General features: G+C 32.2%; 1 protein-coding gene across 1 annotated transcript in view; it reads left to right on the forward strand.

The window, feature by feature from the left end:
• Positions 1-17,723, forward strand: part of LOC143235748 (uncharacterized) — a 50,624-nt gene that overhangs the window by 17,104 nt on the left and 15,797 nt on the right. Inside the window, exons 5-10 of the mRNA XM_076473952.1 lie at positions 1,262-1,411; positions 4,666-4,961; positions 5,702-6,023; positions 6,132-6,259; positions 10,892-10,945; positions 13,075-13,200. Of these exons, the coding sequence (XP_076330067.1) occupies positions 1,262-1,411; positions 4,666-4,961; positions 5,702-6,023; positions 6,132-6,259; positions 10,892-10,945; positions 13,075-13,200 (1,076 nt within the window). The remainder of the gene's footprint in view (positions 1-1,261; positions 1,412-4,665; positions 4,962-5,701; positions 6,024-6,131; positions 6,260-10,891; positions 10,946-13,074; positions 13,201-17,723) is intronic.

Here is a 17,723-nt window from a genome sequence, read left to right on the forward strand (position 1 = left end):
AAAAGCATAAAATTGTGTAGTTTTGATGAGGTTAGTATTGTATTATTTTAGATTTTATTAGTATCACCAAATTTAAGTTTAAAACTGAATTTGAATTACATATTTGTTTTAATAAAATTAATTTTACCTTTTGTACCAGCATGTTCTCTATTTGTACCATTTAACTGTGCTTCACTTTGAAACAAATTTTGATCTATTATATATATATATATAGTGTTTGCCCGTGGTTATTATAAGTTTGAACCATTATAAGTTGCAATTAACAGCTAGGATAAACTGTCTACATTTTTACACGTTATTAGTCTGTGTTATTTTAATGCACTATTTGACTGAATGAGAATTACTTGATGCATTACTACCAATAGTATGGGGGGGGGTTACATGTGACTCTTGACAGCATGAAAAAGGAAGAGTGGGTAAGGACTTTATTTCTTGTTTGTATAGAAGTTTGAAGTTGTTTATATTTAGTGAAGAAAATGAGTAAGTCTCATAAACAACATTTAGAAGTTTCGTATCATGTCATAGCAAGAGCTGTTGTTGACTAAAGATTATCCCAGGATATATCTTATCCCTTAAGTTGAAAGCTTCATCCAGCCATGAATTACTCTGAATAGGCTTTCAGTGAATAAAAGGTGTTTATTATGGGGAAGGAGGCTTCTTTTGTTTGGGGTTGATATTTAAATTGAAACTTTTAGTTAATCATGATAATTCTACCAAAGCTATCTGATAAACTAGCTGTGATTCAAAATGGGGATTTAAGATGACACTAGTGGAAGTCACTCCCGAATAATGTTTCAGAACTGAGGTTTTCGTCTTGCTGTGATTATGAAAAATATTTGATAACATCAGTGTTGTGAAAAAGGAAAATATATATGACATATATGTCGGTTTTTTCTGATCCTAATTTATTATATTAGTGTGTTTGAAATTTAGGTTAACGTGAAAGAAAAAAACGTTATATGATATATTATACAGCAGTTTTTTGTGTACAAATTGTTTTTAAACTCTCAGAACTGTTAGTTGCATCTTTTCACTTTAGTACTGAATAACTTGTTTTGGTATTTAAGTTAATTAGAAACACTAATTCATTATTTTCAGGCATAAATTATACCTCTTTAAAAAACAGAATTGAAACAAATGATGCCTTTCGGTAGTTTGAAAGTTAACTCTTGCTTACGTGTGCATGGTGTAGATGTCTTTAATATTGTGTACGCTCTTGGGGTATTTTTTTACCCGAGTTCATTTTATTTGATAATAATAGGAAACTTAGAAAAGTGCCGAGATGAAAGACAGAAGATTATACTAACAGCATGGGAAAAGCAGAGGTCGCAATCCCTGTCGCCAAAAAACATTGGCATGAAAAACCAAGGTTCTTTTCCAAGTTCTGAAAAGATAACTGGAACCTTTTCTAGTAAGTTCTGTATTTAACTGTCTCGATATGAGCTCAACCAGTTTGACTAACTGTGTGACCTCTTTGTAGTCACTCGGTCATTATAGATTTGATACTATTAACTTCTGATATAGTGTGTATATCTTCAGCAAACATTTTAAGTCTTTTTAATAAACTAAAAATGATTTTTTTGTGAATACATCTAGTATTTGTTTTGAATGGTTTATGCCATGCAGGGGCGTAGATCCTCAAGTGGATGGGGGTATACATTTACTTTGCTTCTTCTGTGTAAATGTTTCACATCCAAAAAATTACACATCCACATTTATGTTTCTCACTCATTGTAAGAGGCCTGGCTCAGGCCTTTCTTTAATTGATTTACTTTATAAGACCTGTAACTTGTTATTAATTTCAATTAGCATACAAAGATTGCCTCTTTAGCAAACATATCTTTCTTAGCCCTCTCCTAGAGTACTTTGATATGATATTGTAATATGTTTTACAATATATCTTGGATGAGTCTTCGATTTATTTTCTTATGTATGTTACGTTATGTATTACGATTTCAAATAACCTGAAATTTTAATTTAAAAGATAATTAAATGTTTAATTATTAAATTTATTATATTTGCCAAAAATATTGATATGTGCAATTTTCTTTTTTGACACAAATGTATTTGACTGTACAAACAATAATACAATTTATAATAACAGTTATTACTAATAATGATTTATATACACAATTTTTACAAACTTATGAAAAATACTGAATCTTCTATCTGGTCTGGAACTGAATACCAACTCACAGAATTTTCATTGTATGTTATAAGTAAAGCTGTAGTAATACGGTAGCATTTTATCTTTATCAGTAATGGTAGCTAGTTCTCTTCTTGTTTGGTCTAACTAGGTTCACAAGCTTGCTTTTCACAGAAAATAGACATCTAATGATCTTATAGAAATGTTAATGTCCAAAGTTAATTTTCTTAAGTTGAACAGTTTGTAATGTTTTAAATCTATATTTTCCAATTAATAGGTGTTAATGACAGTTATAGCTTCTGAGACATATTGTCCTGACTGTAGCTGACCAAAAATATTCTTCAACTGTCTCTTGTTGCATTGATTTATAATCTTTAGATGAAGTTCAAGTAGCCCAACAACATTTAAAGGTACTCTTGTTATAAGTATATTGTCCATTTTTACTCTCCAGAATCTTTTACAAAATTTAGAGAACAAGCAGGACTTGCACAATGAACAATACAAGTTACATACATTTCTAAATGTATGTTAAATTGAAACAAACATAGATATTAAGGTAATATTAAATCTGTTACATATGATACATTGGATTATTTATGCAATTTGCAAAGACAGGAAGACTAATCATAACAATGTTACCTCACACTGTAACCCCCCCCCCCACACCTGCTACTTGCATACAGTTAGTAACATCCCAATAATTAACAGACACATTTTCAAATTAGATACTTCCTTTTACAAAAAAAAGAAAGCTTCCAGACAAGACATGACCCTCTGTAAACTTGGTTTTCATCTCCAGTTGTTAGCTTCACATCTTTTATGAAAAAAAATACATTCACAATATAATATAATTAACCTCTCCTGAACTGTTTTAACCTGGTTAACAAGTGATACCAACTCACAAATTTTCATTTTATGTTATAAGTAAAGCTGTAGTAATACGGTAGCTTTTTATCTTTATTAGTAGATCAGTTAACATGAGTTATCGTAACTATTACACCACCTATTGGCAGATAAGAATGAGAGAGAGAGAGAGAAACAAAATCAGAACCTCTTACTTTATCACAAACACAAAGCATGACATTTTAATAACTGTAAAAGTGTTTTTATTACAGTTTGGGCAGCAGTGGTCAGGTAGAATTTTCAACATCTTGCCAATGGAAGTGGGTTTCTCTTGGGGCACTTATGTTTTCTCTCAACAGCAAATCATTTGGCATTTGATCCCTTTTTCCTGTTATTGTTATCTCAAAGTCCTGTCCGTGTATCTTATGTTATTGTTATCTCAAAGTACTGTCCATGTATCTTATGTTATTGTTATCTCAAAGTACTGTCCATGTATCTTATGTTATTGTTATCTCAAAGTATTGTCCATGTATCTTATGTTATTGTTATCTCAAAGTACTGTCCATGTATCTTATGTTATTGTTATCTCAAAGTACTGTCCATGTATCTTATGTTATTGTTATCTCAAAGTACTGTCCATGTATCTTATGTTATTGTTATCTCAAAGTACTGTCCATGTATCTTATGTTATTGTTATCTCAAAGTCCTGTCCATGTATCTTATGTTATTGTTATCTCAAAGTACTGTCCATGTATCTTATGTTATTGTTATCTCAAAGTACTGTCCATGTATCTTATGCCGTATGAATACTTGTTAAAGTGTCAGACCTAAGTAGTAACTACTTATAAATCAGTATGGTTGTGTTTATTTTAAAAGGTTTCATTTATAGTGAGACTTTTTTGGGGTGAATTACATTAATGTCCAGTTATTTATCATTACAGATCTGTTTATCATAGGATGTTGTGAGGAATTACATTAATGAGTAAATCAGTTTGAAATGAAATGTATTCTCTTTTCACTTCACAATTTAAGGACTTGGGTGCATTATTTGATTGTTTACAAAGTTAAGTGTAAAAGGAATGCGTGTTACACTTAAATTATTTATGGAATAATGGTGTAATCAGTAACTATATCTGTATCGTCTTTTATTAATACTTGGATAACTGCACTTAAGTATCTTCCTTGTGTGATTTATCAAAATTACATAAAGTACTTGACTGAAATAGCTAGGTTAAGGTTCATTATAATCTTGAGTGACTCAATTTTTTAAAAAGAAAAACTAACATTTAAAGGTAAAAAAATTAACACTTAAAAACTGAGACTGTCCCAGTCTCAAAATACAATGTAACATTTACTTAATACTTAACTGTATAAAGATAAAACTGTGAGACTGGGGACAGTCTTATACACACATTTAATATCTTACTTTGTTGGACAGTACGTGTTTGAGTAAATATTTTATTGTAATTTGAAACTGGGGACAATCTCATTTTTAAATATGTATTGTGTACTAGTAAACATTTTGTTTTTTAACTTCTTATATTTAAAATTTACATAAGTATCATCTTAATGTATAATTTGTTTGACCAGTCATCGTTTTGCTGTTTTAAAGATATCGTGTGTTATTTCATGTCTACTTAATTAAGGTACGAGTCTGTTCATTTTTATTTTCTTAGCAGATCGAGATTCTAGTTCAGAAAGAAATGATACTGTCACTATTTCAACATCGTCAAGTGGAATAGTTCCAGGAGAACAGATGGTGCAATCACCAAGAGCACAGTCAACTCCAAAAAACCGACCAAAATCTAGCACTTCTACCTTGTCGGTCAGAGATATAAATGTTACAAGCTTTTCGGTTCCGTCCTCGCCCTATCGTTATTTATTTGAAGAAAAAGTCAGTCCTGCCAGTTCAGCACTCCTCAAATCAAAGCTTTGTGATTCTCCTAGAGCTAAAACCAAGTTATATCCAAAGGTGCTGCTATTAAAGTATCAAAAAATATTGTTAATAATTTTACTGTTATTGGGTAGTGATTTACAAGTTTATTGCATAGAATAGTCTAACCGTACTACAACAAAAAACGGAAGTAGTTGTAACATTTAATACTGATATTTATTTGAAGATATTTGTTTCCAGACACATAAAGCCCTCAGTTAGTGTTTAAATTTACTTTAACTATTTTAGACTTGTCCATAGTCTTCTGTTGAGTCAACTGTAAGTTTGTTATCGTAAGCTTGTGAACTGGTTTTAAATTGTAAATTACTGCTGTGTATAAGAGATCAAGATAAGTTCTCTTTTATTATTAATATTAAAACTTTATATCTTTTTTTATCTGAACAAAGTTTATGAAAAAATTAAATATATTTAGTTTTATTACATTATAATCACTTCACTTTACCTTTAAATAATGTTAAGTTATTAGCAGCTTTAACCTGTTGACTGCCAAGTATTTCAGCTGCTACAATGCAACTCTAATGCTTTTTCATTTTGTGATGCCATTTTGGATCGAAAGTGAAACAGTTTGTAAGTAGGTGAAATGTGTGTATAGTGCTGACATCTAGCGTTGAAGTTCGGTATTATTGAGAACGAATTAACTCGTCCATGGCACTGTGTTACCGATCGGCTTGGATGAGTTATCTCATCTACAGCACTGAACAGGTTAAAGACTTTGCTAGAACTTAAGGATTTAATACCTTTGTGCTTGTTTTCATTAGGACATCAAGTTGATGGAGTTGATGGTGAAAAGATATCAGTACCGTATAGAAGAAGAAGAAAAGAAGGCTGAAGCAAAAAGGAAATGGGATAAAGAACTCCAAGACACCAGGAGGAAGCAAGAAGAGAGTCAAAAACACCATCAGATGAACATGATTATTAAGAGTCAGAGACAAAATACACCAGAGGTACCAGTTATAACAGTCATATGTGTTGTATCCTTTGTAATTCTGACCTTTAATACCAGTTATAACAGTCATCTCATCAACTATATATTTTTCTCCTTTGTAATTCTGACCTTTAATATCATAAATTTAAAGAGTGGTTTTAAATGAGAATAATGCACGTTCTGCTGATATTTCTTAAATTATATGCTGTGTTTAGACAGACAATGCATCGTACTTGTTTGTTCAAGTATTTTTCCGCTCTTAGTGTTTACAGAAATGTCGATTAGTGCTATCATGGAAATGTACAGTTCTCAACAGCACCAAAAGGAGGCTAAGCTGCAAGATGAAGAGATGAAACATGAGGAAGCTGTAAAGAGAAAGCAAGCATTTATGGTAATACTCAGCTGTTTAATTCTTTAAAATAATGTTTAGTTAAGAGTACATTTCTGAAAACTCCCCTAAATAAAAATCTTAATATATACATACATGTTTGAAATTGGAACAAATGTGACTAGAAAGCAGGTATTTGATTTTTGAGTGTCAGATAACAGTTAAGTAAAGAATAAACTGTTTCTTTCCAACTGTAATTTTTATCCTGAAATAAGACTATAAAACAGCAGGTTATAAAATCATATTTTCTAACATACATTTAACTTCAATCTTTTTTTTCCTCTTATTTTGAAATGCAATTAATAGAAGTTACCTAAATAATAGTGATGGTAAAATGTGTACATTTTAATTTAGAATATATTTATGTATATTTTACCCTACTGATAATTGAGCTTCTATTTTCTTATAATATTTCATGTAACTTCATAGCTAATTAAGATTTTATCTGCTTGGTTAAAAATTCAAAAGCAGTAGTTTGTCGAGGACATGCTACCATACACAGCAGGACATATGTATCCAAGTGTTTAAAGATACGGATATGTCATTTCTTGTCTAGGACATGCTACCATACACAGCAGGACATATGTATCTAAGTGTTTAAAGATACAGATATGTCATTTCTTGTCTAGGACATGCTACCATACACAGCAGGACATATGTATCTAAGTGTTTAAAGATACAGATATGTCATTTTTTGAGTCTGTATTTGAACTTTTTTTCTCTCATTTTTCATTTGAAAGATCCAATCATATTACATTTCACATATTAGTTATAACCACTGAGAGTTTGTTTTTGTTCATATTGGTAGTTTTATTATTGTGTCAGTCATTCACTTTGGTCAGCTGTGTCTGCCAGGAAGAAAACCTACACAAGTTTTAGAACTGTATTATTCTTCAGTTAAATTTTACTGTTGTGACTGAATGATCTCTATTTACTTCAAAAGCTTCAGTGGAGTGTAAGATGATTGTTCATATTTTCAGAAAAATTGATACTTTATTCAGGATGTCTGATTGTTGTTGTTGTTTTATTAATCCTTTATATCTTTTTTTTTTTTTATCCAAAAGAAGTTTTTGACAGTTATATGCTAAATTAACTCCCAGCTGTAAAGAACTGCCATGTAACTCATCTCGTGTCATCATCTTTACACTGCCTTTGTTTGATTTTTAGATTAACCAAATGTGGACATGTGAAAGTAGAATTGATGAATTTTGAGAACAAACAATAGTTTCTTTTTCTTTCTTTCCTTGTTTTTTTTTTTTATTTTTTTTCACACAAATATTTGCTTGTTGACTTGTATCACTTGAAGGTCCAAGTGCTATCAAAGATTGACGTTGGTGTTTTTCTCTCTGTTCAAGTGTTGTAGAAATTTAATTGAATACTGAAAGTTTTTATTAAGGGAAGAAAAAAACAACTGATAACAAACAAGGAGAGTAAGTAACAATCGAAACATGATATTACGTATTTGGAACCATGTCAGCAAAATTCACTTTTTCACATATTTAGTGTTAAGTGTCAGATTTAAAACCTAGAAAAATTGTGCTATGGATCTAAGTCACTTAATGTATAGAGATCAAAAACTATTAAACCCTACTTTGATATACAAATAATACATGTAAGATGTTAAGCTTACCATTGCTTTAATCAAACCTCAAATTATTCACTTCTTTATCAACTGTTCTCTACCAGTGAGGTCCACATATTACATTGTTTCAAATAATTATTTTCTTGTCTGTTGCAGCAAGAAACAATTAAGAGATAATAGCTCCATTCTCAGTGTGAAATACACAGAAAACTACAGCAGTAATTGGAGCGATTAATGCAGTATCGATAAAGTTTTTAGTTTCACTAGTGTGTTGGTAGAGACACTGTGACCCAAAAAGAGTCCTGTATCATAAACTTGTTGCATAAATAGTTCAGGAAAATTTCTTTAATAATATGTTGGAGCCTATATTGTAAATCTAGGACTAAATTAGTTTGTAATAATGTAGGTCTTGCTATACAAAGACATTTTAGGGCAGTGTGTTACTTGAATGGCATATAAACCAGTTAGTTTTAGAAGCTGTGAGAGTTATTTTGATGTATGCTTCATTCATTAAAACATAAATTGTCTTAAAATTAATATAGGAAATATGTTTTAAGATAGTATATTGTTTTAATAATGGTATATTTTCATCTTATGATAGCAATACATTTTGTTTTAATAATGTGTATTACGATGGCGTAATTATTATATTATGGTGTTATGATGCGTATTATGATTGTATGACAATTTTATATTATGATAATACTACATTATTGTTTTATGATAATGGTATACTATTATTTCAACTTACGTATATGTGTATATAATATTATAGCATACTTTGTATAATACCTTTGTTAATGTATTGATGTAAAATAATAATCATCTCTAGAAGTAGATTGTTAAGCTATAATTAATTCAATACAATAAACATTTTAATTACAGTATCATTAGGTACTCTGAAATGTCTAGTTGTTGTTTTTTTTTCACATTAATTTAAACATTCTAATCTAGTGGTAGAATAAGTAACTAATGTAGGACACTTTAAAATCATCTGAGTTAAACCTTGAAACGTAAAGTTTTTGATTAATGAAGGTAAATAAATTAGTTTTTTTTTCATAAAAAAACTCCACTTATTTATCGTTGATTTACCATATAGGGTACAGTTGGCCTTTAGTAGTTGAATACATGTGTGCTGTATAAAATGTGTGGCTTGCAAAAATTCTGTGCATGTTCAAGCATCTGTGTTCCAACATTCAAGCTTAAGCCTTATATGTATGGTGGTGTGCATTCCCGTTTATTTCTACAGAGAATAATTAAACATGGTACTGTGTCATAGTTATCAGTATATTATCATACGCTGCTGATGTACAGTAAATATGTAGGGACATTAAACAAAACCTTGTATGTGCATTTATTAAGTATTAGAGGCTATACAAATACAATTTGTAAACTGTACAATGGATAAAAATATTTTTTATTCTTCAGTTGAATGTCATCTTGCTGTCTAATCTGACTCAGACTGACTTCACCATCTCATAGTAAAAAATATTAGTTGTACATCTGATTGTTTGTGTACAACAGACTTGTTGGTGACTAAAATTTGCTAAATTTCATGAAAATACACAGTAAATTTGGAGTTGTACTCAAAATTACTTCTGATACAGGTTTGTTCTAATGGAATGACTTTACGGACATTCATTTAAATACCAGTTATTTCACAAAATTTAATTTTATGACTTCAATATTAAACTTTTTGTATCAGGAAAATAAACATTTCTTTGTAGCATTTACATATATTTTAATTAAAGCATGTAGTTATACACACACACACACACATGAAGTACATCCGAGTTAATAAGAATCATAGTTTGTCGTCTCTGGCAGCCTAACCCTTCTGAAAGTATCCTTGATTTACGTAACACCCTCATCCATGACTGAAAACCCTCTGAGCATACATGATTAAACATTACTGTTCCTTTATAGCCTTGATGTATTTACAAACATAGTATCAGATGAGATTGATTGATTGGTGGAAGCAAGGTAGTTTAATTTGGTTGGTCAGTGACCCACCTATCAAACATTATAGTAATTGTTTGGGGGCTTGGTATTATTGAGTTTCAAAGGCTGTTTTCATGAAATCAGTCTTGCACATTTTGGGTGTCTGGTTTTTTGTTTTAAAAATGCTTGATTTTAGTGTAATTGAAATTTAGTATTTTCAGTTTTACGTTTACTTCAAATCTCGTGTGTGTGAGAGTTTTTGAGGGATCTAATCTAAGACTACTTTTATTAAACTTGTGTTTTTCAACACATATTCTATTCAGAATTACATGGTGTGTGGTATAAAATGGATTAATTAATATACAGTTTCCCTTTAGAAATATATGTACATATTGGTTACGTTAGACAGTCTTGTTGTACCTCGTGATCTGAAAAATGTAGTTGCTGTTTGTGTTTCACCACTCGAAAATGTTCATATATTAGTTTAATAACTTTAGTTTTCTGTCATTCATTGTGTGATAAGAGTTCATTCAGGATCAGTGCACCTACTTGAAATACCTGCTTGATGCTTCAGTTTCCTTTCCCACTTCATGTGACAATAATTTGTACAGTACTGGTGCATTTTCTTACAGGATCAATTCTCTTTCACAGGACAGTATCATATGTATGTAGCTTCAAACATAATGTATGTTATTCTTTCAGGCTTTAACTTACTTTATTTCACAAGTAACTAAATGTACCTAACAATGTAATGAAATGTCTACCAAGTTAATCCCACAGGGATATTCTGTAGCATGTAAAATAACTTAGAAACTGTAAAATGTAGGTAACAGATATCTGTAAAATATATCTGTTCACATATTACTCTTCTTTCTTCCATTGTATTTTACCGTAAACATTTCAGAATGTGTAGCAACTGCACACAAGAAGAGAAACTCTGTTAAACCACTGGCTTAATAAATTGTTAATCCATGGCTTCAGCTGGTTTACTTTTTTTCTTTGTTTATTGTTATTTTATGCTAACTTTCTCTGTTACTAAAGAAAGGTTTTTATATTCCTCAACCACATTATTGTTACTTTAACATAAATTAAATATGGATTTGTTTTAATAGGAAAAAAGATCTCATATGGTTCGTGAAAAGTCTGTCCAAAGAAAGAAGTCCCAGGTAAAGAATTACGTGTATTTGACAATAATAATAGGTAATACTTCCTAATTAATTAGTATCGTACTTTTGTAAGGATATATTTTTAAATCTTTCTGGTGGTTTTGCCCTGGACTTGTATCATTGGAAGGCTGAAAATCTTAGTTCAATTAGAAATAATGACTAATATGACAGTAGGCTCCTCTGCACAGGTCATGACATTTTACAGAGTTTGAAAATTTGATAAGACAACTCTATTAATGTATTTCAATACAACTAACATCAGAATGTAGTTTATGATTCAAACTTGTATATTACATAAGTTTTAATTCAAAAGAAATACTGGAACATTTCACAGCTTTTACTTTTATTGTCACATAACACACAAGTTCTCTCAAGATTTTTCCTTCCAGCTGGAACTCCCAAATCCCATCATGTACACTGTCCATCTTATTTAAGGTACTGCTTATAAGCAGTTTTAAGGCCAAATGTACACTGTAACATTTCCATTTAGTGAAATGTAGCTAAATCTTTCATACTGACAGAAGCCTCACACATCTGTCCTTAAGTTTGAAGGCATTTTTCAGAATTGTATCATATTATGTGATCTTCTTGTTTGTAACCAATAGAAAGAGCTTACTTTGAATTACAAGCTCGAATGTTCCTTTTGAAATTTCAGTGTATGATAACAAGACAGCTTGACTCTCTCAGCAGTAAGGGAAGTTTGTGGTTGTGGCATTTAAAAATTGTTATAACCAAGTTGCATCTTAGTTAGACAGTTAGGTTTTAGTCAGTAATCTATTATCTATATTTTAAAATATATATCCAAACAATAAGAAATTTTCTTTACTTCCAAGAAATTAGTGAAAATTTTAGCAAGGCCTAACTTGAAATAATAATCAGTGATGTCGAGAAACCCACTTGTTGAGAAATTTATATGTGCTGTTTTGATTGAGAAAATATTTACATAGAAGAGGAAACGTTGACCTTCTTCGGTCATCATCAGGTTCACAAAGAAAGAGGTAACTGACCGTCCACATGTTTGAAAGGGGTTGTGTAACTGTGTGTTGAAATGTAGAGGGCGGTCAGTTACCTCTTTCTTTGTGAACCTGACGATGACCGAAGAAGGTCGAAACGTTGTTCTCTTCTATGTAAAATATTTTCAACCCAAACAGCCGCTTTTGCATATAGATAAAAAGGCCTAACTTGGTTTGGAATGTCTGTGAGTGTGTGTGAAAATGGTTGTGTGGTTCACCATTTCATAAATAAAAAATTGTGTCTGGCTTACAAGCAAGGAAATGAAACTATAAAATAAAAAATAAACTATTTGTGAAAAGTTAAAAAATTGTGAATAAGATGAAATTCTGTTTTGAAAACATTAATTATTTGAAGAAGTAATAACTTTGATACATAAAGATTAGAGTACATTATTTATAAGTATCAGTTAGTCCAGTAAGTTAGTATCCAGCAAGTTTGAGTTCAGTGTCAGAAGTGAGATTGGTTGCGTCTATTCTGTTACTTGAATGATTAGTGGGGAAATTCTGTAAGTAAATTTATTTGTGAGGTGAGCATGCTTAGCCTTTAATTAAGGAAATTTCCCTTGAACATTATTATTATTTAAGGTCTAATGTGATATCTATTGAAAAGTTGTGCATTTAAAGTAAGTTCTGGAGGTGAAAGTAGATATAGCTGATGTTAAAAAAAAAATAGTTAGTGCTATTTGGACTGGATTTTTCATAATTTTTATCAAATGATAAAAAACTGGCAAGTAATAGCAGAATCTTACAACTGTTATATAACACACCATGAATATTACTCAGAGCCATGTAGTTTTTTATTGGTTAAGGTTGACAAATTTTTTTATCATAATTATTTATTCTTATCAGTATTATTAAATAAGTTGCATGTTATAGTGCTGTACAGTAATTTTGATAGAAAATATATTTGTTGAGTGCCTGAAAAAAAAAGTGTTGAATATGAATGTTAATGTACACATGCTGTTTTTTTGGAAATATAAATTTGTATTTTGGAAAAAAATTTCTTAACAGTTTAGGTTATTAGAAGATGAAAGATCTATTTAGTATAAAAAAATTATTCCTTGAAGTTAACTGATTAAGAACTGTTTACTTTATTTATGTGATTTCAATACGAAGGAGAGAGCACTCGAAGACTGGCACGAGAAGAAAAATGCGCAACAGTGGGCGCACCTTGTGGACATAGAACGTCAACTGGACAGAGCTTCCAAAAGTAGGCTTCAGAAAGACTTTGAAAAATACACGGTACTCTCTTGCACTTCTGCTTGTTTTACTTCTTACTCACTCACTATCTGGCTGTCTATCACATCTTTCTTCTGTAGTTTAATTTATAATTCTTCATCTGTTAAGTCCTTGCAGCTATTTTATTTTTATTGATTATTTTAATTTTGTCGTTGAAGTCTGTAACTAGTGTTAGCTTCCCCATTGATTAAACTTTTAAGGAGTGATAACACACTTTATGATCAGTTACAATAGTTTTATTTAGAAAAGCAGTTAGATTAACTGTATCTTAACTTGAGAATTTATATTTTAGTCTGAATAATTATAAAATATTAATATTTTAGTGACACAGGAAACATTGTAACTGTGTGGGTGAAACACAGTAGGTGTCGTACAGTGGTGTCGTTACTGTAATAATATTGTATGGTATGAGAGTCATATATTGGTTTTCTTTATTATTTAACATAATGTTGTGGCTTAGTTTCATACATTTGTGTTTTTGTTATATTATTCATTGTAATATTCTGAAATGATAACTTGCCTCCATTTCTCTTGTGCATGTACCTTTAGAGATTTGCATGTCACTAGCCTTGAGCTAACTTCCACTTTATTTAACGTGCTGGTGTGTGATGACATTGTGTAACAACAGTTCACCACCAATAGGACAGTAACATTCATGTGTAGTAATGCCCCTTATCCATTTGTACTCATGATAACTTCATTCTTCTCCTTGGCACTGCACTGAAAAGATGTGTTCAAAATTTTAAAAAAATTTGCACTTACTGACTAAACTTTTCCTGCTATTTTTATTTGGCTTTTGTTTCAAAAGAATTACTTTTTTTGTTGGGAATTTTTTAGTGACATTAAATTCAACTTTGTTTTGTGTGGGTGTTGATGTCACATACATGGGACACATTTGTACTGTAGCTTCACAAAGCTTGTGAGCTGTGAAGAGCATTATTAACATTGTATAGTACATTTTGGGTTTTCTGTTTGCATTCATTCAGGCAATGTCCATTCCCTTCAGTTGATCATCCATTCCTTTAATCTGGATTTGTCATGTGTACCTACCTGCTAGTCTAGAAGTGTGTTAACTTTCTACACTGTTTTGGAACTTGATTTTTCGGGTATGTTCAATTTTTCATGTTCGTGTCTTATGATTCCTTCTGTTCTTTGCAGCACAATCCTGGCTCTTGTGATTATGTAATGTTTCCTTTTTTTTGCCTGAATTTTTGCTAAATACTTTCTTGAAAAACTTCACACCTATATCCTTGTGCCCTAGCTTATTGCTGTTTTTCCCTTCTTATATCTCATTCTTTGGGATCTATTATCTGCCTGGCGAGTGGACTCCTTGTCTTCCATCTTGCTCTCAAGTACCTGGTTTTCTTGTCTTCATCTCTTTCCTACAGCCCTACCACCTATTCTTTATAGTCCTTGTGTCTGAGGCATTTCATCATGACCCAAAAAGGTTTTCAGGAAAAGTTCATCCCCTCTTTTTTTAAACCATGATGACCCATACCATTTTGTCTGCCCTTTCCCTGGTCACTTGGTTCCTGTGTTGTTAGATTGGTATAAACTACTTACCAACATATTACTACTTACTTCTTATCTTCATGATCTCCATCAGGCCTCCTTTCCACGGCCTCACATCTTTGGAGGTATTCCTGAGTTGCTGGAGTCCAGAGCTGAAGAAGCTTGGCATTTGTATTCTTTATCTTTCCTAGTTTCTCACTTTTCACAACCTTGCCTTTCCACTGCTGTTCCTCATACTGCCTCTGTTCTTCCTATTCCACCTTTTAGACCTTTTCCATCTTCCCATCCTCACATTAAACACTGCCAGGTTTATCACACATCTCATCTCTGTGACTGTCTCAGCAAGCCAAGCTCAGTGGATGTCCACGTATTTCAATTTGCAGACCTATAACCACTCTTCTCCACACACAGATGGGTTCTTCAAGTTTTCACACGTTTTTTTTTCCACTTCCCCCACTTTTCTTCTCATTTTCTTTTCTACTTCAAACCCAATACATCTTCAATATTTCAAGAACAAGATATCAAATCTTTTGGCCAAACGTGGCATTGAGGAAGTATTTGATCCTCCTCTGGATTTTATCTTAATCTATTTTTGATGTCCAAGAACACTAAGGATTGGCATTTGATAATCAATATACTCTTTTTCAATAGATTTCTGGTTGTTCCCTGATTTCAGATGGAGGATTTCTTCTTTTTCCAATGGTCATTTATGTCCAGGTTGTGGATGAACAAGGTTGTCATGTTGGATGCCCTTCACATCCCAGTTGCCCCATTCTTCAGATTTTACTACAGTTCGTCCATCAGAATTGTGTCTTCTAACTTAGTGTTCTTATGCATAGTGTTGACCCCTTGCATATTCAGTTGATTCATGAGGATCTTCACTTGCCACCTTCATCTAACTTACTTGCTTCACATCTTTGCAATGCTTAGATGAAGTCCTCTGAGCAGACATGTGGATAATTTCCCACATATTAGTTACTCATTACTTTCATCTGGCTGTTTCATCATCTTCAGGCATTGGAACACCTCTGGCCATCATTCTTCAAGCAACCCACCATCTTTCAGATGAAACGAGTTATTCTTTCTTTTTCTCTCTCCTGTCAATCATGTTCCTATCAGGTGGCTGGCATGCTTATTTCCCAAAATACTCATTAAGTTAGGGTAATGAAAAGTATTTAGCTTATCATTGCAAGATGATGTGTTATGCAAGGTAACTAGAGATATCCTTGTGATATACCAGTTTACTTAATTGTCTGATTCAGACTATACTAATTTGACGGACTTTCATGGAAAGAGCCAGCACCAGGGAAGTGACTGTTCACTTCTCTGGATTTGATTTGCTGACTTTTAAAAAGAGGATTTGGCAACCACCCATCATCCTGTTTACAGGAAAAGACCTTTCCAGTTAGTAGTTAGATACAACCCAGCCATTTTCTTGGGTCTCTCTATCATAAACTCTCACCCTTTTTATTCAAGTATACAGAGACTCTTGCCATGTACCAGTTCCTAGCCACCAGAGTGGTGTACCATGAAAAATTTTTTACGAGTTTGGCTTGGTATAACACAGTAAAGAAGTAGAGCAATAGTGACTCTATCAGTGTAGTATGGATAACCCCTCAAACAACTACTGAACCCCCCCTCCTGCAGTCAGTCTGTCCAATAGAGTTGAAGTTATCACATCAGGTATAGTTTCATTGTTCCTTAACACACCATACATTGGCTCTGTAGGTTGTAGTGGTCAAGATGAGATGTGGTCTCTTATGGGTGTGTCCAAGTGGAACTCCTGATTTTGTGTCGCACTTCGTAGGCTTTCTGTTTGGAAGATCATTCAGGTAAATTTTTGCACCCCCCCCATCCCACACACACACATTAATGTGTGATTCTAGCATTTCTTTGTTATTATTATTCAGGAATTTGAACATTTTCCTAATCTGAAAATATATTTCTGATACGTACTTGTCACTTCATACATTGCCATTTGTTTTCCTTTTTTCCAATGCATGTTTATTTTTTCTTTGTCTTATCAAAAATTGAAATTACCACAAGTGTGAATGCTTAAGGGGAGTTGCATGTAGGACGTGTTGCTCTCTGATGGGTGAAGGGCTACTGTTGCACAATAATGGAGGCAAGTATTTATCAGAAGTACATTTAGAGATTGGTAAAGTGTTAACTATATGGAGGTTTTCACGTTTCTATGTTCCATTGTTAGTATGTAGCTCTACCAGTTTCATTTATTACCTTTATCTTAGAAAGTAATTCAGAGAAGATTTTATTTTCTGTCAGTAGGTTGAAAAACTTGCCAGGCTTTTCACCTGCTTCATTTGTTGTGTTCTTTTACCATTTGTAGGTTGACAAACTTTCTACCTACTTTATTTGTAGTGTCCTTCTGACATCTGTAGGTTGACAAACTTTCCACCTACTTTATTTGTAGTGTCCTTCTGACATCTGTAGGTTGACAAACTTTCCACCTACTTTATTTGTAGTGTCCTTCTGACATCTGTAGGTTGACAAACTTTCCACCTACTTTATTTGTAGTGTCCTTCTGACATCTGTAGGTTGACAAACTTTCCACCTACTTTATTTGTAGTGTCCTTCTACCATCTGTAGGTTGACAAACTTTCCACCTACTTTATTTGTAGTGTCCTTCTACCATTTGTAGGTTGACAAACTTTCCACCTACTTTATTTGTAGTGTCCTTCTGACATCTGTAGGTTGACAAACTTTCCACCTACTTTATTTGTAGTGTCCTTCTGACATCTGCAGGTTGACAAACTTTCCACCTACTTTATTTGTAGTGTTCTTCTGACATCTGTAGGTTGACAAACTTTCCACCTACTTTATTTGTAGTGTTCTTCTGACATCTGTAGGTTGACAAACTTTCCACCTACTTTATTTGTAGTGTCCTTCTGACATCTGTAGGTTGACAAACTTTCCACCTACTTTATTTGTAGTGTTCTTCTGACATCTGTAGGTTGACAAACTTTCCACCTACTTTATTTGTAGTGTCCTTCTGA

Source organism: Tachypleus tridentatus, chromosome 12 (assembly GCF_004210375.1).
Source record: "Tachypleus tridentatus isolate NWPU-2018 chromosome 12, ASM421037v1, whole genome shotgun sequence".
Classification (NCBI taxonomy): Eukaryota; Metazoa; Arthropoda; class Merostomata; order Xiphosura; family Limulidae; genus Tachypleus; species Tachypleus tridentatus.